General features: G+C 64.9%; 3 protein-coding genes across 9 annotated transcripts; 1 reads left to right on the top strand and 2 right to left on the bottom strand.

Annotated features, from left to right (window-relative positions):
- Positions 1 to 332: 332 nt before the first annotated feature.
- On the bottom strand, positions 333 to 9,528 carry CASC3 (CASC3 exon junction complex subunit). 6 transcript variants are annotated; one of them, XM_090125262.1, is made up of 14 exons: positions 9,245 to 9,528; positions 9,040 to 9,067; positions 8,684 to 8,721; positions 7,075 to 7,233; positions 6,836 to 6,987; positions 6,340 to 6,516; positions 5,476 to 6,152; positions 4,176 to 4,240; positions 3,869 to 3,983; positions 3,251 to 3,349; positions 2,396 to 2,610; positions 1,496 to 1,618; positions 1,245 to 1,320; positions 333 to 705 (listed from the first exon to the last, which is right to left on the bottom strand). In XM_090125262.1, the coding sequence occupies exons 1-13, from the start codon at positions 9,485 to 9,487 to the stop codon at positions 1,285 to 1,287; spliced, it is 2,127 nt and encodes a 708-aa protein (XP_089981388.1). In that variant the 5' UTR covers positions 9,488 to 9,528; the 3' UTR covers positions 333 to 705; positions 1,245 to 1,284. The 6 variants fall into 6 exon arrangements, with proteins under 6 accessions (XP_089981388.1, XP_089981389.1, XP_031456530.2 ...); XM_090125263.1 differs by having other exon boundaries at positions 1,245 to 1,307; XM_031600670.2 differs by having other exon boundaries at positions 1,496 to 1,621; positions 9,245 to 9,527.
- A 227-nt stretch (positions 9,529 to 9,755) lies between these two features.
- On the bottom strand, positions 9,756 to 16,174 carry MSL1 (MSL complex subunit 1). Of its 2 annotated transcripts, XM_031600729.2 has the most exons (9): positions 15,098 to 16,174; positions 12,901 to 13,124; positions 12,187 to 12,569; positions 11,363 to 11,427; positions 11,142 to 11,209; positions 10,930 to 11,054; positions 10,787 to 10,859; positions 10,592 to 10,706; positions 9,756 to 10,489 (listed from the first exon to the last, which is right to left on the bottom strand). In XM_031600729.2, the coding sequence occupies exons 1-8, from the start codon at positions 15,692 to 15,694 to the stop codon at positions 10,616 to 10,618; spliced, it is 1,626 nt and encodes a 541-aa protein (XP_031456589.2). In that variant the 5' UTR covers positions 15,695 to 16,174; the 3' UTR covers positions 9,756 to 10,489; positions 10,592 to 10,615. The 2 variants fall into 2 exon arrangements, with proteins under 2 accessions (XP_031456589.2, XP_031456590.2); XM_031600730.2 differs by having other exon boundaries at positions 9,757 to 10,706; positions 15,098 to 16,173.
- A 3,657-nt stretch (positions 16,175 to 19,831) lies between these two features.
- Positions 19,832 to 24,583, top strand: NR1D1 (nuclear receptor subfamily 1 group D member 1). Its single transcript, XM_090125264.1, has 8 exons — positions 19,832 to 19,944; positions 21,533 to 21,862; positions 21,945 to 22,033; positions 22,108 to 22,252; positions 22,752 to 23,221; positions 23,312 to 23,497; positions 23,986 to 24,196; positions 24,321 to 24,583. The coding sequence occupies exons 1-8, from the start codon at positions 19,917 to 19,919 to the stop codon at positions 24,518 to 24,520; spliced, it is 1,659 nt and encodes a 552-aa protein (XP_089981390.1). The 5' UTR covers positions 19,832 to 19,916; the 3' UTR covers positions 24,521 to 24,583.
- The last annotated feature ends 1,800 nt before the right edge of the window (positions 24,584 to 26,383 follow it).

Here is a 26,383-nt window from a genome sequence, read left to right as displayed (position 1 = left end):
AGCAGCACCGCGCCCGGTCGGGCCGGTTGTGCGGGCAGATGCGCGGTGCCCAAAACGCTCCGTGCCTCCGAAGGGCCGGGCAGCACAAAGCCCGCAGTGCACAGAGCTGCGTGGAAGCTCTGCGAGCCCAAATCCGAGCACAGCATCCCGGGTTGGGTGCCTCCAGCTGCAGCCGTGCTGGAAAAGCAGCAGAGCGGATTCTGCACGAAGCTCAGCTGCTCTTACAGCCACAGGAATACGCTCATATTTTAAAAAGAGAATTTACGATGAGAATGAAGCACGGGCTGGGTGTGGGGGTGGCACTGCGGCACGGCAGACACACGGATTCCAAATACCCAAAAGAAACAAATCAGCTTTACTGAAGGAGCCGGTTCATTCCTTAAATAAAAACAGAGACCACAATCAAGCAGCTGAGTTGAACATCCTAGAAAGGGAGAAGGGGAGGCTCAGTAGAAGGGGGAAGTGGGTGAGACCTCACGGCCACTGACCCTGGTGCTGCCTGAGGGTCAGGGGAGGGGAGGAGGGCCGGCAGCCGGGGGGTGGTCCGGGGATGGAGGCGATCGCCCCGAGCAAAGCCGTGGCTGATGGCATCTCATCCCAGCCAGGCGGGGCCTCCTGGTGCAGAACTGCCGGGTCTGACGCTGGGGTTCCACGGCCGCATCCCTACGTGCTGCTCCTCTCCTTCACCTTCTCACCTTTGCTGTCCTGGGGGAGCAGAAAGGAGATGGAGGCTCAGCACCACGCAGCGCTGCGGCCGCCGCCCCCCACCCCGCTGCCCCCAGAGCCAGAGCAGCTCCTCGGGCCACGCTGCCCTCCCACTCCAGGGATGGCTCCCAGGGATGCCCTCCCAGAGGGCAGCTCCCCGCAGGGGACGCTCAGGGCAGATCTCCAGCAGCTGCACTTCCCAGCTGGGGGGGCACAGGGGGAGCAGCGCTGCCCACCCCGAGGCACAGCAGCACAGAGCGACGCACGACAAGGGGAACCAAACACACACGTGGCACTCGGGCACACACACACACAGACCAGAGCTGCGGTGAGAAATCTGTCCCCAGAGCAGAGGAATGGCTCTCAGCTCCACACAGCCTTTAAGGCTGCTTGCTGTCTGTGCTATGTACTGCCAGCATCCTGGCACTGCTCTCCCACTGAAGGCACTGCCTCCTAAGCTCAGTGCTGGGTTATTCCCTCTGAAGCATTTTTTTCTACCCTGAGCAGAAAGAGAAAGCAAGAGTCAAATTCCGACTTACTTTTTACGTGGGTTAGATTTAAAGTATTTAGAAACTCAAATTAACTGGAGCCCTGCTTACCACCTGCAACGAGAAGCTGAGGTTTGGGACATGTCAACAACGAGGCATTTTTAAAATGTCCTTGGAACAACACATTATTTTTTTTTTCGGGTGGGAGAGGGAGGCTGCAGCACCACACACACCTCAGGGGACAGCACCACGCAGACAGGGGGAGAAGGGACGGGGAAAGGGATGAACAGAGGGGACGGTACCTCGGGAGGCGGCGGTTTGATGGTGACAGGCTGGGATGTCCTCCGTGGTGGTGAGGGCTTGGGCTGCACTTGCTGCTGGACAGTGTTGTAGTACGTGACCCCCCCGTACACCTGGGACTGCGCCTGCTGCCGGAGAGCAGCACGGTCAGCACGCAGTGCCCACCTGCTGCCACAGCACCAGAACACGGGGAGGGGATGGCAGCACACAGGTGGTAGATCCACCCACACTGAGATTCCCCCCCCCCGCTGCCCAGGCTGCCCCAAAGCACGCTGTGCCCCTCAGCCCCTTTGTGGGCGGCTCTGATCTGAGCAGCGAAGGTCAGGAAGGCTGCAGGGCTCGGGGAGAGTGCGTGTCTCAGTCCTGCCACTGCGTGTCAGCCGTGTGCTGCTCGCACGCGGCCTCGGGGACCTTTGGTTGCCACCAGGAGGGGCAGACGCTGCTCCTCCTGCTCCCCACTCACGCGGAGCTGGGCTAGGAACGGGAAAAGCCAGCCCTGCAGCAAGCACTGCTCACAGCGAGGGCTGCCCAGGCAGTGCTGAGGAACGGCACCAGGCAGTTCCCAGTGTGCACAAAGGACATCCAAACAGTTCTCAAGATGTCTTTGGCTGAGTGTGAACCTGGAGGCTGAGCAGCTCTCAGCCTCCTGTGGGACAGCACCCAGTTCTACAGGGGAAAATCTCAGCTCCGGGATCCTCCAATACAGGTATGCCATACTTGAGACCCCAAATCCAAGTGAAGTGCAGTGCGGATGTGGGAGCAGTCCCTTTTGGTGCCCACCTCCAGCAGAGAAACAAATGACAGCAAACAGCCCCTGCTGGGGGCAGCCCCGCTGCTGCACTGCCCTCCCAGGCTCAGGAACACCCACGGCTCTGGCAGGAAGGAAGGGCAGCACGGCTCACCTGTGTGTTGGAATAGAGGTGTGGAGGGGGCGGCGGGGGCAGCGCTCCCGGGGGGTACGGGTAGCCAGGATTCCCAAAATTCATGACTCCAGGCGGGGAGAAGTAAGTCGGGGCGAGCAGCTGCTGCGGCGGGGGCTGCCCTGGGGGCATGGAGACCGGCGGAGGGTAGAGCCCAGGGTTTGCCATCGGGGCTGCTGTCTGGTGGGGATGTAAACCTGAAGGAGCGACAAAAACGAGCTGAGCACCGCGCCCTGGGGGAGGCAGTTTGTTGCACGGGGCCAGGACTGCCATGGGGGCAGAGGGCAGCGTGGCTGTGCCATCCGTGCTGCGGGCAGGAGAAGGGCAGAGGCTTTTCCTACAGCCTGCAGAGCTCAGCTCCTGTGCTGGGGAAAGGAAAGGGGAAGCTCTTCTCAGCAAAAAGCACACGGCCCCCCCGGCCTCGGTTCAGGAACCGGACACGGCCCCAATTGGCACGTCCACTTCAGGAAACAGTTTTGCAGGCGAGATAGAGAACACCCCAATCCAACAGCTCTCATTTCTGCTTTTCTCTTCTGAGCTACGAGCAGCAGGGAATGAAGACCCAGCCTGGCACGACAGCTGGCACAGCCCCACACCCTGCTGCCAAGGAAGGGCCTGGCCAGGCTGCATGCAGAACCGTGGCCATGCAGCCAGAGGCTGCCAAGGCAATGAGATGATCTCAGTCTGTGCTGCCTGCGAGAGTCAGACATGGCTATTTTTCTTCCCTGAAGATTTATATGAATTCAACACTACTGCATGAGGGAAGCAGGTCTCCTCCATGCCACAGAAAAGGACAGAGGCTGTGCGAAGCTGACCTGGCTGCCCTGTGCTCCTCACCTGGATGAGGGAGATGCATTTCTGGCTGCACGATCATCCCCTGGGGCGGCAGCGGGGCTGGGTTCTCACTGTGGGTGTAGATTGGTCCCTGGAATTGTACTGCAACACAGAGCAGAGCGTAAGAAAAATCCCCACCAGATTTTGTTCTACTGCAGCAGATCACACCGCAGATCCAAGCCACCTACAGTTGCTGCACTTGAATGCAGTGCTGCAAGCTCCACTCCTACCAGAACAGCACACAGCCCACCCAGCTCACAGATGCTGCGCGCTCCCAACAGCAGAGCTTCCTATTCCCTTTACAATGCAGAATGCTCAGGGAATTTCTCCTCTCACACTTTGCATGCCGGGATAAATTCCAAACCCATCTTTTTGTTCAGCAGTCCTCCCTGCTGCTCTGATTTCTGGCCAGTTTTAACTTCTCACAAAAAAAGCAGTGCCTTTAGAGCCTTTGCCTGGGGCAGGAGGGCAACTGCTGCACACTGAGAACAGCCCAGGGCAGCTCAGAGCAGCGGAGACAAAGCAGCGATGCTACTGACAAAGGGAAGGGGAACAGAGCCCCTCTTTAGCCCCAGCCCAGTGCCAGCACCTGGGCACACAGGGCAGGAGGGGATCACTCACGTGGGTCGTAGTAGTGCCCCTCCATGATGCTGATGTGCATGGGGGGGGCAGGCTCTGGCACTGGCGGTCTCTGCCGCTGCGAGGAGTAGCGCTTCACACGGCCGCCCTGCACCGCCTGCGGGAGACAAAGCAGCAGTCAGAGCCCAGCAGGGAGCACCCACTGCCCCCCCCGGGCCTCTGTGGGTCACAGCAAAACCACAGCACACAGAAAGGGAAGGGCTGAGGTGCCCCAGACACGCTCTAATTATCCCAGCCCACAATCAAAGCAATGCTCGGCTTCCCCGCTTCCATAAACAACGTGCTTTACCATTTCCTCCATCCTGTTGAACTGAGGGGGTGGCCCAGTTCCCACGTGCATATGGTTAGGAATACCTGAGGAAGAAGCAAACTGGTTATTATGGGTTGCATTTGTTCTCAGCCACCTCACTGTCACCAGTGCTGGGAGCTGCACACCACCGCCAGGAGACCCCGCACTGCCCCCCCAGTGAGAACTTCACAACAACTCCAGCTGTCTGACTGCCATTTTAAATATCTCAGAGCAAACCAGAAGCTGTTGTGTCACTGCACGATCATCCCCTCTGCTCAGTGCATTTTAAATCTTCCTAAAAGAAATCCTCCGCTTTAAATCCAGGTTCAGATCTCAGCTCTGCTCCTGCTCAGAGGATTTCTTCGCAGTACAAACATGAATCCATATGGGACAGCGTAAGCACCAAAAACAACCACCAGCACCACCACGTAATCTCAGCTGTGAATCAGCTTCCAAACTCTCATCCTAGTGGCACATTTACAGCCTGCCCACTCCGGTCTACAATCAAGGCAAGGGTCTGCTCACACCATGCTGTGTGCAGGAAGATCTGCTTCCACAGACCTAACCCTCCAGAGCAGCTTATGATAGCAGCAGGTCACTTTCTTCTCCTTGCTCCAGTTTTATTTCTCTTGGAAAGGACTCTAACTCTCCCCAGAAAAAACTTTAATTCTGCAAAGAGATAATTATATCTGGATGACCTCTAGCACGGTTGCTCCACAAGATTTCAGTCCTTTGCTCAGCCTGCCTGCCCACTTCCCAGCACAGATCAGCCTCTTCCAACCACACCAATGGATTTACAGCCAAATGGCACCAGCTCAGAGCCTGCAGCATGCCTGTGTTGATGAAGGGAGGCCGGGTCCCTCTTGACCTCAGCAGCACATCACAGGAGCCCAGTTACTCATCACCCTCACCCATAACCACACACAATGCTCTTTATCCTCTGAACTCCAGCTCTGAGCCTTGCTGTGACTCACACAGCTCTCTGAGTTCCTGCTGCCTGCTCCCCACGCAGCCCTTCCCCTTCGCTGACCCTTCCCCCATTCTTAACAAACAGGGTAGGCAGAAAGTCTGCTCTGATGCCCATCTGAGCCTCAACCCAGTTCACCTACAACAGAATGTTTAATTTCCTCATTTTTATGTTCAGTTTTGTCCCTTCCCATTGTTCCACTGCATTTTCTCCATCTCGTGAGTCTCCACCACAGCTGGGACAGCATCACACAGCTCAGCTCTGAGCAACTACATGACTGCAGACCCAAGGCAGTGGCAGCAGCACCCATGCTGCCAGCTGGCACACACTTACCCCGCAGCTCCCGGGGCTGTATGAACTGAGACTGCCCTGGACTCCAGTTCTGCTCTGTCAGATTCATCTGAATCATCTCCTGCTCAAGTCCATCCAAGCTGGATTCCACTGGTGACTCCCAGTTGCTGCTCTTTGCTGGTGGGGGGGACGTCTCAGCTTGGATGGGTTTTGGTGTCGCAGGAGCTTCCAGAGCAGGCACATCATCTGCCAGCTTCCCCGCATCCCCAGCTTTGACTCTGGTCCTCCTTGCCCGGGAATAAGACTTCTTTTCAATTGGTCTGTCTGGCGGCGGCTGCACGGCGTCGGTCTGGTTTTCCAGAGCACCCTCCTCCTTGACAGGACTGCCATGGACGTGCACTGCTTCCACTTCTGGTGACTTCTCTCTCGGTGGGCTCTGCTCCGCACGCTTCGCTCGATAGCCGCTCTCCTGTTTGCCTTGCTCACTGTTTCGGGACGGGTGTTGCACACTCACTTCTGAAGCTCGGTACCCCGGGCGGGTCTCCTTGTAGCCTCCCACCCTCGGGTAGTTCCTGGGAGGGGGCATCCTCCCCGTTCCCGCAGAGCTCCTGCTGGTGAAGGTTCGTGGGGGAGCAGAAGTGCTGTCTGTGCCCTGGTGCCGTGGGGGTTTGTTGGGCCGCTCGTTGGACCAGTTTGGGTCTCGCTGGGGGCTCCCAAACCTGGGGGATAAGAGCAGTGCGAAGGACTGGAACCAAAAGCCAGGGCAGGGGTGCTGCTACAGCAGCAGTGAGTCCTCTCCAGGACACAACACCCAGGATTGAGGTCCCCACCCCCTGGTTAAAGCCCACTACAGAGGGCTGCGGCCATCCCCCATGAGGAGCAGGCCGTGCTCTGCCCGCTGCTCACCTTGGTTTGCGCATTCTCCTCGGCCTGATGTCATCAGGGTTGTGAGCAGAGCGGATGTCGTAGCCATACAGTGCAATCAGCTCCTGCCTGGTTTTGGGGGCCTGCTCGTCCTCCCGGAACTTGTCGTGCTCCCAGCGGCCCTCGTCCTTCCACAGCTTTCGCTGCCGACCCTTTGGCCTGCACACACAGGGAGGAACAGGAGGTTATGACAAAGCCAAGGATGGTGGCTCCAACCCGCAGCAAACGCTTGGAGGGCAGAGCGTGTGCAGGAGGCAGCACTTCTCCTTTCTTCTGTTCAGCAGCTGCTCACTGGTAAAAGGCTTTACTTGTGCTTAGTATGCCCAGTCCCTCCTTTTACAAAACTAAGAGCCAAGATGTCCTGGCAGAACACTGCTAGCAGGCAGCTGGGCCAGAGAACAGAGAAGCTCTTTGCTGATGCCTTCCCAGCACGTCACAAATGCTGCAAGCATCACCAGAGCCGGGCACTGCCACATACCTGACCTCCTCCTCCTGCGTCTGCCCTCGGAGGTCATGCTCAAAGAAGAGCCCTTTGCGTGGGATGTAAGCCGGGTTCTTCCGATCCTCGTCGTCGTCCAGGTGCTTGGGAGCTTTTTTCCCAACTTTATTCTCAACAGGTTCGGTGCTCTCCTGTCAAAATCAGACAGCTCCTAACACTGCAGCAGCCCCGCTGCGAGAAGCTCCCCACAGAGCAGAGAACACACAGATAACACCTACCTGCCCGTCCCCACTTTGCCTTTCACCAGTTACAGCACCTTTAGAGTCCAGTTTCTCATCCCCTTTCTCTGCTTTTGCTGCAGACTCACAGGAAGCATTGCTATCCTGCTTCAGTTCCACTTTGGCACTTTCTTCCTCGCTGTAATCCTCTTCCTCTGCCTGAAAGAGCCCCAGTTTACTCACACACACACACACACACACGTAGCAGTTGGTCTCCTGGTGATTTCCCAGAGAAATCCCCACGCTTGAAATTAGGTTCCCATTCCACTTTTTATAGCTCTGACCGTTTCACAGCACAGAATTTGCTCCCAAAGTCCTCCTACTCTCTATCTTTACAGAAAAGACAATGATTAAGCCCAAGGTCTCTCCCCAGCAGCTGCCACTGGTGACATCAGACCAAACAACCACAGCTGCCAGCACAGAGCTGGGAGCAGCTCCCCCACACCACCCCGAGTGCCACATGTGCCTCCTGCAGCCAGGAGCCCAGCTGATGGGATGATGGCTACACCACCAGGCCCTCACTGTTCCTCTCTCCCACAAGGGCCCACTGCAGCCACACCGCAGCCCCACATTCCCTGCAGTCACCCAGCTGACTCACTCCAAGCTCTGTGCTCTCAGGAGCGTGACCTCATTTCACCCTCCAGGAGCCTGCAAGCCTTGCTCAGCTTGAGATCGCCACTAAAAATAGCCCGGTGTGATTAACAAAAAGGCTGCTCTATTTTTCTCTTTCAACACAACCTATTTGCACATCAACTGCTCCTTTTGTTTACGCTGGGGAAACCCAGACATGGCATTATTTTTAGGCTCAGGAACAGAGCCATCCTGGCACCCGGTGATGCAACACCGCTGGGCCTGCCGAGGGGAGCTGCCCCTTCCTTCCTTCCCAGGGCACAGCCTGCTCCAGCACTGCACAGCCCCAGGAGCTTCCATTCCATCCGCCTCAGTTTGTGGTTTTCTTTTTAAGCCAATGCCCACCTCGGGATCTCCACAAAGCCTGTCTCAGCACAGACTGCTTCTCTGAACGCCTCTGATCTCAGAATGCAGGGCAGCGTGTTGCCATGGGCTGTGGCTGAGGCTGCCCCTCGAGCACACTGCTCAGCACACACAGTGCAGAGCTGCCTGCATGCAGGCGTCTCGTTGACCCACTGCCACACACAGACATCAGGGATGCCCCTTGGGATGCTTCCAACCCAGCTCTAAGCTTTTAATTTCAACTAATTACAACGTAGCCACCATCCTACACCTCTTCCACACCCTTCTTAGCCGTTCTGCTCCCACCACGCGATGTCTGAGAACTGAGATGGACCACGTGCTTGTCCTGCATTCACCTTGCAACAGCATAGGTGCAGCAGCACCCGCCCTGCCCTGACAGAACCATCAGGGGAGGAGGAACTGCACCTGGAGAACCCGTTTTCCCCTCACACCAATGGCTGCAGCGCAGCACAGCTCTGTAACACACACAAGGCACAAGAGCTGCAGCCTGGAGACAGACAGCTGCTGCAGATGGGTCAGCGGAGAGAACGAAGGGCACAAACTGGTGTCGTGCTAAAACTACACTAAAGTCACTCCATAGAGCCCTTCCACCACCAGGACACGCAGGCTGACTTACCTCCGAGTCCTCTGCGCTTTCATAATCCGACAGCACAGCTGCAGGGGAGAAAAAGGAGGCACTGTCAGGGCAGGAAGAGCAGCACAGCTCCCTGCGATCGCAGCACTGGGTCCTGGGCCATCACCAGCAAATACAGCACATGGCCACATAACGTGGTATCACACAGCAGCAGGAAGAGCTCCTGAGGAGGAGCACCACCCTATACGGGGGAACCACCAGCACCCCCTGCACCCACATTTGCAGTATTATGGCTGATGCTCAGGACTGCAGCCGCAGCACTGCAGGAAGCAGCGCTTTCCCCCACGTTTCCCTTTGCAAACACTGTGAGCACACGCAGTGACACAGCCGTTACTCACCATCGCCTTCGATGCCGTCCTCGCTTTCCTAAAGAGAGAAAAAAAGGCGCGTTAGCAGAAGGGAGAGAAGGGCAGCATCCGGCCCGGGAAGCTCAGCTCAGCCCCGCGAGCAGGGAGCCGCGAGGAGCCGGTGACACCGGGAGAGCCGCGCGGCAGCACCGCGAGGCACGAGGGACGCGGATCGCCGCCCCGCCGCCCCACTCACACACTCGGATTGCGGAGCGCTTTTGGCCGCCCCTCCCCCGGCGGCGCTCTCGGCCCCGCGGCCCCGCGGCCCGGCGCTCAGAGCTCCGGCGGCGCCTCGCGGAGGGCGGTGTGAAGGCCGCGGCGAAGCGGAGCCGGAGCGGGAGCGGGCGGGGCTGGCGGCGGAGTCGCCGCTGTCGGAGGCGGCCGAGTCCGAGTCGTCCTCGCTGTCCTGCGAGGCGCGCTGCCGCCGCCGGTCCGCCATCTTGGGGCAACCGCAGGGGCGGGCGGCGCCGCGGGGCACCACGGGAACGGACTACGGCTCCCGGCGGCCCTCGCGCGCGGTGACGTCACGCGGCGCGCCCTCCCATCGGCCCCCGCGGAGTTTCCCGCTGCCCGGCAGGGGGCAGGCGCGCGCCGAGGGCACGGCCCGGAGGCGGAAGTGACGTCACGCGCGAGACGGCGCAGAGGCCAGAGGTCGCGGGGGGCGGGGAAGGAAGGCAGCGACACGCAGCCGTTGTTTTTCCGCTTTTATTGAAAAAAAAAAAAAAAAATGGAGGAAAAAAAAAAAAACGAACCAAAACCAGAACAAACAAACAGACAAAATGTCTCCATTGAGTCAGCACCGGGGTATTTACACAGCGACCCAGGCGCACGGGCCGGGCTCCGGGCAGGCCCAGGCCGCACGGCAGGGCGGGGTTATTTGTTTAATTAACGTTCGCTCCCCTTTTCCTGCCGCTCAGCCGCGGGAAGCAGCGAGCAGCGCCCTCAGCACTGCGCCTGCAGGAACGGCCTGGCACAGAACGGGGCTCCTGGCACAGGGTGAGGGGGGTCGGGGCGCTGCCGCCCTCAGAAGGCTTAAATTAAAAAGAACCAACGTTGTGCGTTGAGGATTTCTATTTCACACACGAGGGAGGGGGGAAAAAAAAAAAAAAAAAGTTTGTTTTCGTTTCCTTTTTAAACTCTCCTCCCACCACGTTACAGCCACTCAACAGGAACAACACAAAGGCGGTGGCTGACGGAAGCTTCAGCCTCAGGGCAGCTGCTCAGCGCCGTTTCCTGACCCAGCAGCAGAGCAGGGCCAGGGCCGCCGCAGCCCTTCCCCAGGGAGCACAGGCAGGGCCCGGTCCCTGCCCGCCACGGACACTGAGACCCGCCGGGACCCACAGGAGGCTCCCACCCCACTGCTGCACGCAGGGCTGTCGAGGAGGGAGGAACACAAATGGGAGAGAAACCCCAGCTCAAAGCACAGGCAGCGGGGACGAGTCTGAAACGTGTTGAAAAGAAAACGAGAGAACAAAACCAGGGCATGGAGGGAACAAAACCATCCCTGAACAAGAACGAGGAGGGCAGGGACTCAGCAACGTACAGAGCTCCCGGCTCCGCTGCGCTGCTACTTCCTGCAGGTCCGGTGGGGGGTCTGCTTCTTCTGCACCTCCAGCCGGCAGCGGCTGCGCTCATCCAGCCAGGGCAGCTCGAAGTTCCTGCAAACAGAACAGCACTCAGCACCCCACAGCACCATCCCACCCGCGATGCCCCATCTCCAGTGCCCCTTTGTACTCACTGTGGGGTCAGTTTGGGTAAGGGGCGGCCGAAGGCAACGACAGGCAGGTAGGGGGTGATCAGCAAGCTTTCCACTGTGGGAGAGAAACAGCGTCACAGAGCTGCAAAAGGCAGGCAGCTCTCCCTGCACCACCAGGCACTCACCATCATCCGGCTCAGGGAAAAATGAGGTAACTTCAGGCTCCGACTCCTGAATTCCTTTCCTTTTATACATTCTGAGCTGCAGTCGCTGTAAAATTCTTTGTTCCCTGATCCTTTGGATGTCCCATCTGGAAAACAGCCACCCGCAGGCAGTGAGGAGCTGCAGCTGGGTGCCAGCAGCCGTGCAGGTCAGCAGGAGCTGCATTTATTCCTACCTTTTCCTTCGTTTTTCATCCAGCTCCAGTTTTGCATGCCGTTTGGAAAACACGCTGTCATCGAGGTTCTGCATAAAGAGAAAGGGAGATGGGTGCTCCCCCCAGCACTGATTTGTTCCCCTCACCCGCTGCAGGTGCCTTCAACCATCGGTTCTGATGGTGACAAATTGACTGCTGCAACCTCAGCCACACACACAAGGCCAGCCACGACTTGTGCGTACCTCCAGGATGTCTGAGGGGTTGGGGTCTCGCAGGGGCTCCACAACATGGTCCCTCCAAGATGGAACTGCAAGGGGAAGGTTCAGACGTTAACCCAGCACAGAGGCACTGCAAGCTCACTCTACACCACCAGTCCCAAGCTCCAGAAGACTCCAGCCAGGCTGCTCTGGACTGGCAACACGGAGAGGGCTGGAAGCTGCCCTGCCTCTCGCAGCAGACCTGAGGCACTGGGATGGAATGCAGAAGTCTCCTCCTCACTCACACAACATTTTGCTATCCAGCATTTGCAGGCAGCTGGCAACGCAGCAAACCTGGCAGCTCCCCGTTCCCATTGTGCTCCCTCCACCTGTGTGCTGGGCACCTCACAGAGCTCAGGGCTTTTCCTTCCCCAAATCAGGCTGCATTCTGGGGTTAGGAGGAAAGCACCCAGAAGTGGCCCAGCAGGAGGCAGGGATTCTGCCCAGGCGCTCTGGCAGGGAACAAACACATCGCACTGCACTGCACCAACCTAGAGACACATTTCCCAACCACAAACAGGAAGTTGCTTCACATTTTGCTCAAACAGGCACACAGGCTGTGCTGGAAACCAGGCTGGTTTGACACACACACAGCGGGGCCCAGAGCCCCCTGCCCAGCACAGGCAGCATGAGCCAGAGAAAGGGCCCGGAGCACTCGGGCAGCGCAGACAATCTGCTCCGTATCTCCATTGCATCCGGGACGCCGCTCTGTGCCAGCTCTGGGGAAGGGCACAGGGCTCCCAAGGCAGGCGATGCTCCACCAGCTGCCAGCCCTGCCTGCACACCTTCTGCAGGCCCTCCTCGCTTACTTGCTACAGTCTCCTCCTTCTTTGGGGAGGGCTCTCGTAACGGCAACGGTGATGGGGGGGGCTGATGCCAGCGACACAAGTACATTTCCGTGGTGGAAAGGTAGGGCAGATCGTCTATCTCGCTGAAGAAGCCCTTTTCCTTGGGGTGGCTGCTGGGGCCCTTCAGTGGGGCGGAGGGTCTGAGCGGGGTCTCCAGCAGCGACCTGTTTTTTTCTGGAGTCTCTTGGCTCCGCAGTTCTCGTTTGCAAACAGTTTCAGACAAAGAACCGCACGACTCCTCTTTCACCGGAGAGTGCTTCAGAGTTTTACCCTTCACCTTTGAGAACTCAGACACCAATTTCTTAACGGGCGTTTTCCTCTCCGCGCTCCCAAAGGCCGGCTTCCTGCAAGAGAAAGGACTGAGCTGCAGCACCTGGAGCTGCCAGCCCTGCACGCTGCCGCTCCGCTGACACTTTCAAGACTTTTCCCTCTCAGGTGCATCACCACCGCTTTATTTTTTAAGAGCACTTGCACATTTGTGTGGGCGCCAGACACCACAAACACACATCTCTGGGGTTTTAATCAGAAGCAGGACTGCAAACAGAACAGGCAAACACAACGAGACTGAGCCTGGCTGGAGCAGAGGCAGGAGAAAGGGAAACCCGCAGCCAGCACTGGGCTGGGTGAGCCCCAGAATCCCACACACCCCACCCACAGCCCCGCAGCACCATCTACCTTTTATGCCCCTTCCCATTCCGGCCGTAGGGAAAGTGCTTGGGCTGCAGGGTTTGCGAGGGCTCCAGCAGTTCCTGCGGGCATTCCAGTGGCAGTTTCTCACACGCCTCTGCTTCGGCCTTCTCGTCCACCTCGAAGCCCTGGAAAATCCTGTGCTTTTCTCTCTCGGTGTCCTTCTTCACCAGCTGCACTCTTCTTTCCATGCGCTCGATGCGCGCAAGGAGCTGGAACACAGAAACACCACGGCTCAGACGCATGCTGATGGCAAGCAGGGGAATACCCCCAGTGAGAGCCAACCTGCAGCACCCACAGCGTGTCTGCAGGTAGAGCTCAGCCATCGCAGGACACGGTCAGTGCCTTCCTATTTCCTGACCATAGCAAACTGTGCCTGTCCTGGCTTTTACCTTGCAACGGAGAGCTTCCAAGGCACAGGAGGAGCCCCCAGATGGCACCTGCACCCCTGGTGCTGTGCCCGCACCCCAAGGTCAGCGGGCTGAGGGATGCTGCAGGTTTTGCTATGCACAGAGCGTGCCATCACTAACTCATGCTCGCTCTCCTCAGCTGGAGATGGGAGGCTGAGAGCAGAGACTGTGCCCAGTCATCACAGGGTGACGATGTCTGCGTGCTGCAGGCAATGCACCCCTGTCATGCTAATGATGGGGAAGCCGGGCACAGCAGGTGTGCAGACGCACGACCTGAGATGCCCCAGGAGCACAAGATGGCCCCTCACTGCCCGGCTGCTTCTCGCCCAGCAGTGCTGCCCATCCCCACTGCAGCAGGGCACCGGCTCTCAAACCTGGCACGTGACGAGCAGCGATGGCAGTCGCTCCAACTCTGCCGCATCCCCTGCGAGCGCTCTGAGGGCTCGAGGACGCAGCTCATAATTAGATGCGGTCTTTATTAGAAAGCTGCATTCACAGCCCTGCTGGGCGCAGAGGATCGGCAGCTCAGAGGGCTCTGCAGCACAGCAAACAGCCCGGGACGCCCTGAGATGTGTTTTGTTGCAGCTCCATCCCAGAGCCCCCCCCCGGGCAAAGGGCTGCGGGGGGGTGGGGTGGGGGGGTTATTTTTAGGCTGCTGCAGACCATGCAGATGAGGGTTGGGATTGGGAGGGAAACACAGAGCACCGCATAACAGGGACTGGGAGCCCGGCAGCCCCACGGCAGCAGCAGCACATGGGTCAGTGGTAGCACAGGGTGCCTCCTAAACGCACAGCCCTGCAAACACAGCCACCTCGGGGGGGGGCAACGAAGGGCAGGACGCACATGGGGGACACCGCATCCGTGGGGGGGGGGAGGGGAAGCGATGCAGATAGGGCATTCCCACCCGTGGGGGGCACGGCACCGGGGTGGGACACACGCACCGCAGTCGGTGCCAGCTCTGCAGCAGCCCTGCAGCGGGGGGGGCCATGCGGCAGCACCAGCCCGGCCCTCGCTGTGAGCTCTGCGCGGCTGCGGCAGCCGCGGGGGCGGAGGAGCAGAGCTCCGCAGCCCCCCCACCCCCCCCCGCCCCGCGGCTGACGCGGCCCCTTTAAGCGAACCCCCGGGCGGCGGGGCCGGGAGGCATCGCGGGCTCTTTAAGGCCCCCCCCTTCCCCCCCCACGCTGCCATGGTGACGGGCGCGGCCCGTTAACCCCCGCCGTCCCGCCCCGCCCCCACCCTTTGTGCCCCCGCCGGTAACCCCGGGCTCTCAGACCCCCCCCCCGAATCCCCCCCCAAGGCTCGGGGGCGAACCGACCCGCCTTTGTCTGGGGCGAGGGCGTTATGGGGGGGGGGCAGCGGGGATTCGACCCCATTGGGGAGGGGGGGGGGGGAGACCCCAAAGTGGGGGGGCTTTAACCCCGTGTGCTGTAACGGGGGGGGGAACCGGAGGGGGAAATGCCCGGGGTTTTATCCGGGGGGGGGGGGCACTGCACGGCCGGAGGAAGCTGGGGGAGGGGAACCCCGTAGTGGGGGGGGCACGAAATCCCTGGGGGAGCGTTAACGCTTGGGGGTGGGGCATGAAGGGCGGGGGGGGGGTGTTTAACCCTTAGGGTGCCATGGGGGGGGAATTAACCCCTTGGGTGCCACATGGGGACGACTTACCTTAGGGTGGGGGGGGCAATAACCCGGGGGGGTTTAACCCTTCGCGTGCCGCGTTCACCCCGCATCCCCGCCCCCCCCCCCGCTCCCCGCCCCCCCCCCGCTCCCCGCCGTACCGTGTCGCGCTCGGCCTTGAGCTCCTCGATCTCCTTCTCCTTGGCCTGCAGCTGCTGCTGCTGCTGCTCGATGAGGTCCAGCTGCAGCAGCAGGATCTGCCGCAGACATGCCGCCTGCCCGGGGGAGCCGCCGCCGGCGCCCATCCCGCTCCTCCGCGCCGCGCTCCTCCACTTGGCCTCGGCGGGAGGCGGCGGTGGCGGCGGCGGAGGGCCCGGCTCGGCGCTCCCCGCTCCTGCGCTCTCCTTGGCGGCCGCGGGAGCCGCGCCGTGCCCGGGCAGCACCGCCTGGTACCGCGCCCGGCCGCTGGCATCCCCCGCGCCCGCCTGCTTGCCGCCGGCCAGCGGCACCGGCCCGGCCCAGCTCTCGGCCGGCGGCCCGGGAGCCCCCCCCGGCGCCCCGCCGCCTCCCGCCCGGCCCTTGTGTGCCCCCAGCGGCGGCTCCTTGGGCCTGCGGGGCGGCGGGCGGCCCTCCTCCTCCTCCCCCTCTTCCTCCTCCTCCTCCTCCTCCTCTTCCTCCCGCCGCTCCCCCGGGCCCCGCTCCCCCGCCGGTCCCGTCCTTTCGCCGCCGCCCGCCCGGAAGGCGGTGGTGGAGCGCATCCTCACGGCCCTCCGCCGCCGCCCCGCGCCGCCGCCGCCGCTCCGCTACCGCCCGCCGCCATGGCGCGGCTCCGCCGGCACAACGGCAGCGCGCGGCCGCGGGGGCCCGAGGGGAACCGGGGCCGCCCCGCGCTCATAACCCGCGCCGCGGGTCGGGGGGGGGTGCGGATGGGCGCCCCGGATCGCTCAGCGCCCTTCCTCGCGGCCCGACGGCGGTGCCCCCCCGCACGGCGCCCCTCCGCCGCTCCTCGCGGCCCTTTCCTCGTGGTTCCCCCCGGGCGCTCCCCCGACGGTGTCCCCCCCCTCCTCAGCCTCTCCCCGCAGTCCCTCTCTCCTCGCCCCGCAGCCCCCCCCACCGCTCGCAGCGTATCCTCGCGGCTCTGCCCCCCATCACACAACACGCTTCTTTCCCCCCCCCCCCCAGGGCCGGGCCGCTCTCAGTGCCGCCCCCCGGGTACCTTCAAACCGGGCGCGGGGCGCGTGCGCGGCGGTGCGGGGTGGGAGGTGGGAGGGGGGGGGTCCCGCCCCGCCGCCCGCACTGCCCCGCACCGCCCCGACGCGGCCGCTAGGGGGCGCGCGAGAGCGGCGGCACCGCCCGCACCGGGACCCCCCGCCACCCCCGGGTCCCGCAGCCTCCCGATTGCGCGGCTGTGCGTTACACAAGTGTGCGCTGCGTGTGTGTATCGCGCGTGCATCCGTGTGCACAGCTCCGAGGGGACCGCAGCCCCCTCCCCCCCTCCGGATACGCGTGCAAGCAGCTGCACGCACACGCTGACACACCTGCAGGGTCTGCAGCCCACGCTGTTTGCACGGTGGGCACGCATTGCACGCGCACACATCGCGTGTGCACACCGCTGCACGGAATGAGGCCCCAGGGCACGTGTGCACGCATGCACACAGATACAAACACAGATGTAAACAGAGCTCTGCTGGCAGCGGCTGCAGCCTCTGGCTTCCATGTGCAAGCACGTGCACACACTGCGAGGCTGCAGCCCCAGAATGCACACGCATACACACGCACCCCACGCACGCACACACCTGCAGGGCCTGCACTGCTGATGTGTGTAAACACACGTTGCACACATGTGCACACACTGCTCACACACACACACTGCAGGGAGAGACCACAGCCTCACTGTGTGCTCACACACTGCACACACATTGCACACACTCCTGCAGTGAGGAACTGCAGCCCTGCTGCTTGCACACGCACACACGTGTACAAGCGTGTACACACTGCACACCCACTGCCACTCTTGCTCACACCAGCACATCTTCCTGCAGAGCCTGCACACACACACACACACCTATCCTTGCACACACACACACACACCTATCCCTGCACACACACACACACGTAAGCACACACACACATCCCACAGGTGTCCATGCACACACACACACACACACCACACACACATTTGCTTATTATGCACATCCCTGCAGGCAGGGACTGCAGTGTGCACTCACACACAGTGCACAAACACGCACGGGGCTCACACACACATCCCTGCAGTGGGGGGGGGGGCTGCGTGGGGGGGGCTGCAGCCTTGCCGTGTGCACACACACACACACAGATACACGTATGTACCTGCACCTACACGGCTGTTCTTATAGCAGCACACACACACCCCCTGCAGGGCCGTGCTGCACACACACACACACACGCGCGCGCGCACACACACAGCCCCCCGCACACCCTGCCCCCCCCCCTCCCCGCACAAACCCCGCACCCGGGTGCCACACACAGGCCATCTCCTCCGCACACCCACACCTATAAGGGGCTGCCCCACGGCGGGGTCCCCCCGCAGCGCCCCGCATGCCCCCCCCCCCACACCCCCACTCCCCCCCCCCCAGCTCTGCGCAGCGCTGCTGCAGCCCCACGTGCACCCGCACCCGCCCGCACATGGCTCTGCAGCGCGGCGGGGCGCGCGGGGCGGCTAAAAATGGAGCAGCGCTCACATGCGGCCGCCACGTGACGCTGAGCTGTGCGGAGAGGGGTGCGGGGGGGGGGGGGAAGGAGGAGGAGAAGGAGGAGAGGAACGGGGAGCGCCGCTCACATGCGCGGCCGCAGACGGCGGCTGCAGCCATAACCCCGGCTGCGGGGGTCGGGGAGGGGCTGCGAGGGGACGCGGCGACCCTCTGCTGCACCCCCACCCCCCCATCGCCGGGTCCTGCACCGCGTCGTGCCCCCACCCCGCACACGGAGCCCGGCCAGCTGTGTCCCTGCGCTCCTACAGTGTCATCGCCCCCAAGCTCCGCATCCCGAAATCTCGCACCTCTAAACCCCGCACCCCTATTCTACGCCTCTAAGTCCCGCACCCCTAAACACGGCACCCCGAAATCCTGCAGCCCTAAACCCCGCACCCGTGGCTACAAGCCTCAATCCTGCACCCCGTGGATGTGAGCACCCTGCACCCCTAAACCTTTCACCCCAAGGATCTGAGCACCCCTAAATCCCTCACACACGGGTGGAAGCTCCCCCAAACTCCCACACACTGCACCCCGCGAATGTGAACGCTCTGCACCCCAAAACCCCCGCAACCCAGGGTTCTGAACGCCCCTGAGCCCGCACCCCTAACCCTTGGATCGGAGCCCTTTCGCCCCCGCAGGTCGGAGCGGTGCGGGTGCCGCCGTGGCCCCGCCGGGCACCGCCCGCGTTCCCGTGTTCTCCCTCTGCGGGGAGGGGACGGCGCGTCCTGGCAGCGCACAGCCCCGGCCCGGCCAAGAGCCGCGGGGCCAAACTGGGGCCACGTTGGGGCCGAACTGGGGCCGAGCTGGGGCTGAGCTCGCCGCCCATAACGCAGGGACCCCCCCGCGTCCAGCGAGCGGGCGTGCCCCGCACCCCAAATGCTCCGGTGGGGCACCGTCAGCAGGGACCCATGGGGACGAATGCGCCCATGGGGACAAAAGTGGATTTGGGGTCACAGCTCCCTTCCCCTCCCCCCCCCCCACTCCCGGGTGAACCCCTCTATCTACATCTGCCCCCCCCCCGGCACTGCCTAACCCTGCAGGAGGGGAAACTGAGGCACGCTGTGACCGCGGTGGCACACGGCCAGGCACGGTGACCTCGGCCCCGTGGGGACACCGCAGCTCTGCAGCGGATACGTGGGGCTGCAGCACATGGGGGGAAAGGGGGGGAGCTGCGCCCCCCGCCCCCCAGCAATCGCCCTTTGGGATGGGGGGGGGGGGAGCAGCAGCACGGAACCCCCCCCCCCGCTTTTCCCGGAAGAGGTGCGGTGAGGTAAACAGCGCTGCTCAAAATATCCCCGTGCGCAGCGCTGCGCTCCCGCACGTGGCACCGCCGCACGGCACCGCGCGGCACCGCGGCCACCTGGGCACGGCCACACGCGGCCCCGCGGCACCGCCGGGCACGGGAAGGAGCCGGGAACGGCCCCACGGGGACACGGCGTCGCGCGGGGACGGGCGGGGGTGGGGGCGCGGGGGGACACGTGCGTCCCTGCAGCGCTCACCTGGCACCTGAGCGCGGGGACACGTGACGTCCTCGGCTCGAGGTGGCCCCGGGTCGTGACGTGGGGCTGGGGGGGGGGTCGGGGGGACACGTCGTGGGGAACCGTGGGAACGTTCCTGCTGGCTTTGGGGGCGTCCTGGCCGTGCTTCCCTGCGCGTCCCGATGTCCCTTCGCGGTGTTGGCACGTCCCCAGCGCGGGGCGCACCGCAGCGTTCTTCTTGTCCCCCCCCCGGGGCTCCTCGGCCGCGCTGTGGCCGGGTGTCCCCGCGCAGGGAGCTGCACCGTGCGGGGTGACAGTGCCACCCCACGGCGCACCGGGCGTCCCCGGGCCGGCGGGCAGCGGCACTCGGGGTGGCGGGAGCGCCCGGTGCCGCCCCGCAGGGGACGCGGCCCCGTTGGGTCCCGGTGCGGCGCGGTACCGTTGGAGCGGGGCACATCGCCGCACCGCGCGCCCCCGCCGCAGGAACAGCCCCGCCGCCCCCCCGCGCGGTGCGGGTCCCGGTGCCGCAGCGCGGCGCTCCCCGGTTCCGGGCCGGGCGCGGTGCGGGGCCGCCGGCGGAAAGTGTGTCACTGGGGCACGAGGCTCTCCCCGGGAATCACATGGGGGAGGCGGCGGCGCCGCGTGCGGCCCAGTGCGCAGCCGCGGCCGGTGGCGGGCGGGGGGGGGGCGGCGGGCGCACAGCGGCGCTACCGGGCGGCACTGCGCGGCTCGGTCCGGTCCGGTGCGGCACTGCGCGGCTCGGTTCGGAGATGGCCGCCCCAGATACCGGCAGCACAGGTCAGTGCCGCCGGAGCGGCTCCCGCGCCGCGGGTATTGCGGGGGAGCGGAGCTGCGGGGACGCGGAGCGGCACCGGGACCCGCACCGAGAGTGCGGTGGAGGCGTTCCGCCGTCCCGGGAGCGCGCGGTGCTGCGGAGCAGGAGAAGGACCGGGAGCGGTGCGGCACCGGGGGGTCCCGACACCGGTACTGGGCGCCGGAGCGCGCTGACAGCGGCACCGGGCGGTGTAGGGCAGCGGGTCGGGCGGGCTGGGCACGGGCACCGGCTGCTGCTCGGTACCGGGACGCGCCGATAGCCGCACCGAGCGGAGCTGGGCACCGATTCCCGGCACCGAGATGTGCTGACAGCGGCACCGAGCGGCACTGGGCAGCGGTACCGGGCACGGGGATGTGCTGACAGCGGCGCAGCGCAGTGCGGAGCGGCGGTACCGGGATGCGCTGACGGCGCTGCGGAAGCGCAGCGATCCCGGGCGGACCCCCCGCGGCGCGGGCACTGCGGCACCGGGAGCTCCGTGTGCGGCCCGGGAGGCACCGGGGGGTCCCGCAACGGCACCGGGCGCATTGGGGGCGGAGGCGCTGCCCCCCCCCCCCCCCCCCCGGCACGTGGCCCCCTCCCCGGCGCTGCCACGTGCGGAGTTTGTTTTCCCCGCAGCCCCGCCCCGCCCCCGCCCATTGGTCGCGGCCCCTCGTGACGTCACCGCCGCCCCCCCTCCCCGTGACGTCACACGCGGAAGCGAGGACGCCGCGCTCCGCCGCCGCGCTCCGCCGTGGGGGGGGGCGGCCAATGGGGGAAGGGGGGCGGGGCGACGCGTGAGGGGCGGGGCCGGGGGCGGCCACGTGCGGGGGGAGCACGTGGGGCGGCGGCGTGAGGAGGGCGGGGGGGGGTGGCTGCGGGGCCCTGACGCCTCCGGTCCCCCCCCGCGTCCCGGGGAACCCCTCCGGGTGCGTCCCCGCGGCATCCCCGCCGCTTCGGGTCGGGGATCCTCGGTGCAACCTGCGGGGGGGCGGCGTTGCTGTGGGGTCTGCGGGCCCCCCCCTCCACCTTCGGAGCTTGGGGGGGGGGGGGTGAACGGGAGCGGATCCGCTGTCCCCGATCCGCCGCGATCCGCCGCCCCGCAACGACCCCGGGGGGGGGACACAGGGCAGCGCGCCCCGCACGTGCCCGGCCCCGCGCCAACCGCCGCTGTGTGCGTGGGGGGGGGACGCGGGGCCGTGACCCCACGCGGGACCGGGCCGTGCAGCGGGTGGGGGCTCCGTGCCCTTATGGGGATTCCCCTCCCCCCGCACGGTGCCGGCGCAGCCCCCCACCCCACAGCCCGGGGTTCCCATCTCGCCGTTCCCGTCCCGTATTTCCTCCCTGGGTTTCCCGTCCCGGGATTCCCGTCTCTCCCTTCCCTCCCCACACCCTCCCACCCCCGTTTCCGGGCCGCGTGTCCCCACGGCACGTGGGACGCACCCCCGTGTGCCACCCGTCCCGCTGACCCCGCTCCGTGGCACACGTGCAGCTCTGGGTACGGCCCTTCCGGGGCGCTCCCCGCGGCCCCCCCACGCCCCCCACCCGTTCTGATCCTCTCCGTGCCTCCCGCAGGCGGTGTCATCAGCTACGTGGGCTCCGTGGGGTCCCCCCCACGCGTCAGCCCCGTCCCGCTCTGCAGCGAAGGCTCCGCCGGCGGCCCTCAGCCCGTCCCCCTCTACTTCCCCCCGTCGCCCACCGGCTCCCTGCAGGACTCCCGGCCCTACGGGGGCGGCCCGCTGCCCCCCCGCGATGACGGCTCGCCTTCCTCCTCCTCCTCATCCTCCTCTTCCTCCTCCTCCTCCTCACCCTACGGCCCCTCGGCCGCATTCCCCGGCGCAGTGGCGGTGGCAGCGGATGAGCGACGCCGCGGTTCGCCCAATAAGAGCGGCACCAATGTCACCAGTGAGTGGGATGGGAGGGGGCGATGGGGTGGAGCCCCCCCCCCCGGCCCCGCGCTGCGCTCACCCCCCCGGTGCATCCCCAGAGCTGAACGGCATGGTGCTGCTCTGCAAGGTCTGCGGTGACGTCGCCTCCGGCTTCCACTACGGTGTGCACGCCTGCGAGGGCTGCAAGGTATGGGCTGGGGGATTGAGGGGGGGGGAGTGGGGGATGAGGAGACCCCCAGTGACCCCCCCGGCGCCCCGCAGGGGTTCTTCCGCCGCAGCATCCAGCAGAACATCCAGTACAAGAAGTGCCTGAAGAATGAGAACTGCTCCATCGTTCGCATCAACCGCAACCGCTGCCAGCAGTGCCGCTTCAAGAAGTGCCTGCTGGTCGGCATGTCCCGCGACGGTGAGCCGGGACCCCCCTGCGGGGTTGGAACATCCCCTGGGGTGGAGCCCCCATGCCTGGGAGCCCGGTCAGGGTTGGGACACCCCTGGAGCTATGAGCCCCTCCATGGACTGGGATTCTCTACAGACATGGGCCCCACCCCCCTGGGCTGAGACCCCCCCCGCGATGAGACCTCCCTCCCACCCCAGAGTTGGGACACCCCCATAGAGCCAGGATCCCTACCCTGACTGTGCCTCCCCCCTCCCAGTAGCACAGGGACACTCCTATAAGGCTGGAACCCCTCCAGGGCTGGGGAACCCCATAGGGCTGGGACCCCCCCAGGGCTGTGCAGTCCTCTGGGCGCGTTGCCCCGGGCGATGCACCCACCCCATTCTGCGCCCCCTTCCTGCATGCTCTCTGTGGGGTTGGGGGGGGACAGGGGAGGACATGGCCGTGCCACCAGGGGTCTCCGTTGTGCTGGGGGGTCTCCCCGTGCCCCCTAACCCTGCTGTCCCCACAGCCGTGCGCTTCGGGCGCATCCCCAAGCGGGAGAAGCAGCGGATGTTGGCGGAGATGCAGAGCGCCATGAGCGTGGGCAGCGCCGTGCCGGGAGGGGCACCTCTGGGCGAGGGACCCGTTCCCGTCGGGGGCCGCCCGCTGCCCCCCGGCCCCCCGCCGCTCGCCCCCCCCGCCTGCTTCTCCCAGTTCCCGCAGCAGTTGACCCCCCCCCGCTCGCCCAGCCCCGGGGGGGCCACCGAGGACGTCATCGCTCAGGTGGCCAAAGCGCACCGGGAGATCTTCGTCTACGCGCACGACAAGCTGGGCCCCCCCCCGAGCTGCGACGGCGCCCAGCCGCGCTGGGACGCGGCCCCCCCCGCCTGGACCCCCGCCCCCCTCGAACCCCGGCTCTGCCCCCCCCCCACCGCCGTATACCCCGACCCCACAGCGCGGGGCTGCGCGTGGCCTCGCGGCCCCAAGGACGTGCTGCCGGTGAGCCCAACGGGGGCTCCCATCCCGCCCCCCCCGCTCATTACGGCCGCTAATTGCGCTAATGGCCGCGCTGAGCCGCCGCTCCCGCAGGCCTGCCCCATGAACAGCCACCCGGCGGGGCGCAGCGGGCGCTCGGTGCAGGAGATCTGGGAGGATTTCTCGCTCAGCTTCACGCCCGCCGTCCGCGAGGTGGTCGAATTCGCCAAGCACATTCCCGGCTTCCAGGCGCTGTCCCAGCATGACCAGGTCACCCTGCTCAAAGCCGGCACCTTCGAGGTACGTCCCGGGCTCCCGTCGCACGGCGCAGCGCCCCTCGGCACTGCACGGTGCTGCACATCCCAGCACGGTGCTGCACATCCCAGCACGGTGCCTGCGGCGTTGCGCGGTGCCCCCTGACCTTGCGGTGCCCCACGGTGTCCCACAGCCCATCGCGGGGCTCCACATCCCGGCACTGCACTGCACGGCACTGCACAGTGCCCCCAGCGTTGCACGGCGCTCGGTGCTGCAGGCGATGCAGCAGCTCAGCACGATGCAGCGCAGCACCGCGCGGTGCCTCGTATCCGAGCGCGGTGCCACGTGGCGTCGCACGGTGCTCCGTGTCCCAGCGCAGAGCCCCGCAGCACCGCGTGACGCCGCACGGCACCGCGTGGTGTCGCGCGGGGCGCGGTGTCCTAACAGCCCCCCGCCTCCCTTCGCAGCCCCCCGCACCCCAGCACGGTGCCCTGCAGAGCTGCACGATGCCGTGCTGTTGCCATGTGCTGCAGGTGCTGATGGTGCGCTTCGCCTCGCTGTTCAACGTGAAGGAGCAGACGGTGACGTTCATGAGCCGCACCAAATACAGCCTGGAGGAGCTGTGGGGTATGGGCATGGGCGACCTGCTCAGCTCCATGTTCGAGTTCAGCGAGAAGCTCAGCGCGCTGCAGCTCAGCGACGAGGAGCTGGGGCTGTTCACCGCCGTCGTGCTGGTGTCGGCAGGTTGGTGCCGCGATGGAGCCGGGCAGGGTGTGCGCGTTTGTGCGCGCCTGTGTGTGTGTGCGTGTGTGCGCGTGTTCGGGGGTCCCGGTGCCGTTCCCCCCCGCGGTGACGCCCGGCCCCGCAGACCGTTCGGGGATGGAGGACGCGGCGTCGGTGGAGCAGCTGCAGGAGACGCTGATCCGCGCGCTGCGGGCGCTGGTGCAGAAGACGCGGCCGGCCGAAAGCTCCCGCTTCACCAAACTGCTGCTGAAGCTGCCCGACCTGCGCACCCTCAACAACCTCCACTCCGAGAAGCTGCTCTCCTTCCGCATCGACGCGCAGTAGGGACCCCCCCCCTCCGGTGCACAAACCCCCAAACCCCACATTGCCCCCCCACACCCCCACCCCGGACCCCCCACCCCCGTTGCGAAGCAGAGCTGGCTGGGTGGGTTTGGTTGGTAGGTTTTTTTTTGTTTTGTTTTTGTTTTTTTTCCGTTTTTTTTTTTTTTCGGGTTTTTTTTTTTCATCATATATTTATTACATAAATATATAGTAAAATAGACCAGCAACAATTACCATAAAAATATCTTTCTTTAAAATCCTGACCATAACACAAAAGGGTTGAAAATCGCACGTCACAGACTGTGATTGTCACGGAGCTCAGCAGCGCCCGCCCGGCCACCCCCCCCCCCACCCCGGACCCCCCCGCGCCGTACATTCAGCCGCTCCCCACCGCGGCCCCCCCACCGCGGGGAGGGGGGGCTCAATGCATAGTACTGGGGGGTCCCGCCGCGCTCCCCCCCCCCCGCAGGGGCAGCCCCGGAGCCATGAGGTATGTGCTGGGGGGGAGGGGGGAGAGGAACGTGGGGGCGCGGGGAGGGGGCTGCCCCCCCCCCAGCTGGGCACAGCACATTGGACGTGCGACGGCGACACGAGACGGAGACAGACGGAGCGGCCCGGGGGCGGCGGGGGACGCGGGGACCCCACCGAGGGGGAGAGCGGGGCTGGGCCGTGCCCCTCCCCCCCCCAGGGCTGTGCCCCCCCACCCTCGGGGCTGCGCTGCCCACGCGGGGTGGGGGCACGTTGGCTGCTTTAAGACACATCCAGCGCAGCCCCGGCACGGCCACGCGTGGGCAGAGCGGGGCGGTGCGTGGGGCGGCGCGGGCATCACCGGTGTGGCACGGCCGGCGGCGAGCGTTGCACCAACGCGGGCACTGCGGGGCACCGCGGGGACGCGGCGTGGCTGCGGGGTGGGCGCTGCTGCGGGGCCGCGGGGCCGCTGCGCTGGCGCGGTGCGAGCATCGCACGGCGCTGCGTTGCTGCAGCGCAGCCACCGCACGGCACTGCAACGGCGCGGCCATCGCGGGGTGTTGCACACGAACGGCAGCGGGCACGGCCCCGCACGGCCCCGCACGTGGCGCGGTCGCCGCGTACGCTTTGCACCGCGCCAGCGCTGCAGGGGAATTGCAGCAGCGCAGCACCGCACGGTTGCTGCACGCGTGCTGCGTCTGCACGGCCCGGCTGCAGCACGGCTGTCGGCGTGCATTGCACGCGCGTTGCAGCAGCGCTGTGCTGCCGTGCTGCGGCCCCCCCCGGCGCCGTGCCCCCACCCAAAGGCATACGGTGAGGCCTGGGGGGGGTGGGGGGGGCACACACGGGGCCGTGGGCAGCGGGTGGGGGCTGTGCGGCGCTGCCAAGAGGGGTCGCGTTCCTGCCCCCCCCCCTCCCCCCCCTCCCCCCTCATGCAGGCATTGGCATTTCCCACATCTCCTATTGCACAACCCAGTGCCGGGGGGGGGCTGTGCCCAGTGGGACCCCCATGCTGGGGCGGGGGGTGGGGGGGGCTTAAGACATTTTGCACCGAAAGCACCGCATCCCCCCCTCCCCCCAGCACCACAGCTCTGCCATGCTACAGCCCCACTGTGCCCCCCCCCCCGGGCCCAGCTATGGGGAGTAGGGGGGGGTCCAGCACAGCCTCTGCTGCCCACTCCTCACGGCCCCCTCGTGGTGTTGAGGCCGAGGGGGGGGGGCTGTGATGGGGCAGGATGGGGGTTGGGGGGAGGGGGGGTCCCACACATCCCCATCTCCCCCCCCCCCGGCCCTGGGGGTACGAAGTGTCTCACGTTGGGATTTCTGCCTTTTTTTTTTTTTTTTTTTTTCCAACGACCCGTAAAAAGATTTTTTTTTTTTAATTACAAAAATTATATA

The sequence above is a fragment of the Phasianus colchicus genome, chromosome 26 (assembly GCF_987193195.1).
Source record: "Phasianus colchicus chromosome 26, bPhaCol1.hap1.1, whole genome shotgun sequence".
Lineage (NCBI taxonomy): Eukaryota > Metazoa > Chordata > Aves > Galliformes > Phasianidae > Phasianus > Phasianus colchicus.
The sequence above is the reverse complement of the archived record's forward strand: the minus strand, read 5'-3'. Positions and strand labels throughout refer to the sequence as shown.